We start from the raw sequence: 2,491 nt of genomic DNA, 5'->3' as shown, positions 1-2,491 counted from the left end.
CGGGTTGGGTTGTTACATATTTTGATACTTTCGAGGAACTACTGATTTAGGATTATTTTATTCTAACGAATCAAAACAAGATTTGGTTGGTTATGCAGATGCAGGTTATTTATCTGATCCACATAAAGCTAAATTTCAAACTGGATATATATTCCTAAATGGAGGTACTGCAATATCATGGCGTTCTAAAAAACAAACACTTGTTGCAACATCATCAAATCATGCCGAAGTGATTGCATTACATGAAGCTACTCGGAAATATTTTTGGTTAAGATCAATGACACAACTCATTACTGATTCTTGTGGACTAGAACGTGATAAAAGTCCAACAACTATCTATGAAGATAATGTAGCTTGCATAACACAGATGAAGGAAGGATATATCAAAAGTGATCGAACAAAATATATACCTCCTAGATTCTTCTCATACACTCAAGACCTCATTAAGGACAACCAGATTGAAATGAGATATGTTCAATCCATCAAAAACTCTGCTGATCTTTATACCAAAGCACTGTCAACTGCTATTTCCAGAACACACATTCACAATATTGGCATGAGTCAAGTTCAAAAGATGTGATGACTCAATGATGTCTACTTGAGGGGGAGTCAACTCCATGTTGCACTCTTTTTCCCTTAGCTAAAGTATTTTCCCACTGAGTTTTCTTTAGCAAGGTTTTTAACGAGTCAGTAACTTATAGTTGATCTTCAATAAAACAAAATTGATATCCAAGGGGGAGTGTTATAATAATAACAATATTATTTATATATGGATAGTCAATTTTGTACTAATACTTAGTCAATATTGAGTAGCTTTGTTTTTGTATAAATAGCCATGTATTGCAAGCTAAAACACTTGCACCATTTCTCACACTTACAAAGTGTTTCATTCTTTCTCTCCATTATCATCTTTGTTCTTACACTTCATTGTTAGTATTCTTAATCAAGAATCAAATCACTAAAGGTAGTTATAAGCCTACTGAATTATAACACAATCAAACCACTAAAGGTAGTTATAAGCCTACTGAATTATAACATTATTATTATTATTTTTATTATTATTATTATTATATTATTATTATTTATTTAATATTTTAAAAATATACGAACTCTATGTTCTTTTGGTAGCGTGTGAAATATTAATATTTATATTATTATTATTATTATTATTTTCTTATACTATTAATTATCATCAATATTAGTATTTACTATATATATTAATAAAATACTAATTTTAAGTTGTTTTTGGTAACATGTGAAATAACTGAGGTTTAATTTATTTATTTAATGAGGTCAATTTAAGGAAATAATTTCAATGTTAACTAATCAAAATTATTTGCTAGTTAATCTCTTGAATGTATGGCTAGATCTCATTTTTTTTTTTTTTTGAAAAGCAAGTATTTTATTACTATACAAATATGTACAAGCGGTGTATGCAGAATTTTTCTTCTACATGCCTCGGATACACTATTAAGAGATTACACCACGATTAATTATATACAACGATTTACACGAGTGAATGCACCCTTTTTCAACCTGGATCTATATTGTTCCTAAAAGGAAATCCCATATTGATAGGGTTCACGAGCCATTGTTGCCACTCCACTTTATGTATTCTCGAGCGATTGATAATCCATTCGAATGTTTTAACTTGAACCTCGCTGACAACCTTCGCCGATGCCCATGCTTCGTTTTGAAAAAGTTTTTGGTTTCTATTTTTCCATATTGAGTAACTTGTTGTCCACAAGATTGCTTGCCACACTTTTTTAAGTTTTGATGGTATCCCGTTGTATCCTTCCGCCTCAAAGCAGTTTTCCTCGTTGACGTTCGAAGGCATTGCTACGTTCCACCATTTATGCACCCCCGTCCACACCTCTCTTGCGACTTTGCACGAGAAAATAGCGTGATCAACCGTTTCGACTACATCGTTGCATGTAGGACACAACAATGAGTCAAGATCGATTCCCTGCTTGTCGAGTTCTATTTTAACCGGAATCCTACCTTTCGAAGCTCTCCACTCGAATAAACCTATCTTTTGAGGGATAAGATTATTGCGTAGTGTTTCTTTATAACCATTGGAGTTTGACAATAATGCTTCATCAATCTTGAGTGAAACAGCTTTCGAAGTGTATCCCCCATTCGAACCCATGTTGAAGTTCCACTTGCTGCCACCTTCTTGGAACCCGACTTTATCTAATGGCCACAAGTAATTCAAGCTCCCCATGTAATCTACCAGTAAGCATGCGACTCCAATTCCACTTGAAATCCCAGTTCCCATTTTCGCAAGAAACAATATCATGCAATGGAACATTTTTATTATTTTCGATCCTGAATAACCTCGGGAATGTGTCCTTAAGCCGTAAATTTCCGGCCCATTTGTCCTCCCAGAAATTGATATCCCGTTCATCACCTATAACTCTTTCGAAGTAGTCTTCAAGGTTAATGCCATGCTTGTTCAACTCTTCGCCCAATTTAATGATGTTCCGCCATG

At 33.9% G+C, this 2,491-nt stretch overlaps 1 protein-coding gene across 1 annotated transcript; it reads right to left on the bottom strand.

The window, feature by feature from the left end:
- Positions 1-1,531: 1,531 nt before the first annotated feature.
- On the bottom strand, positions 1,532-2,278 carry LOC139870600 (uncharacterized). The gene has a single exon (XM_071858382.1). It carries the CDS (start codon positions 2,276-2,278, stop codon positions 1,532-1,534), a length of 747 nt encoding a protein of 248 aa, XP_071714483.1.
- Positions 2,279-2,491: the final 213 nt, after the last annotated feature.

This window comes from Rutidosis leptorrhynchoides, chromosome 10 (assembly GCF_046630445.1).
Source record: "Rutidosis leptorrhynchoides isolate AG116_Rl617_1_P2 chromosome 10, CSIRO_AGI_Rlap_v1, whole genome shotgun sequence".
Classification (NCBI taxonomy): Eukaryota; Viridiplantae; Streptophyta; class Magnoliopsida; order Asterales; family Asteraceae; genus Rutidosis; species Rutidosis leptorrhynchoides.
Note: the sequence above shows the minus strand (reverse complement) of the source record. Positions and strands in the feature narration are given on the sequence as shown.

What these genes read in the sequence shown, in the direction of transcription:
- LOC139870600 (XM_071858382.1), bottom strand. Translation starts at nt 2,278, where the DNA reads ATGGGAACTGGGATTTCAAGTGGAATTGGAGTCGCATGCTTACTGGTA.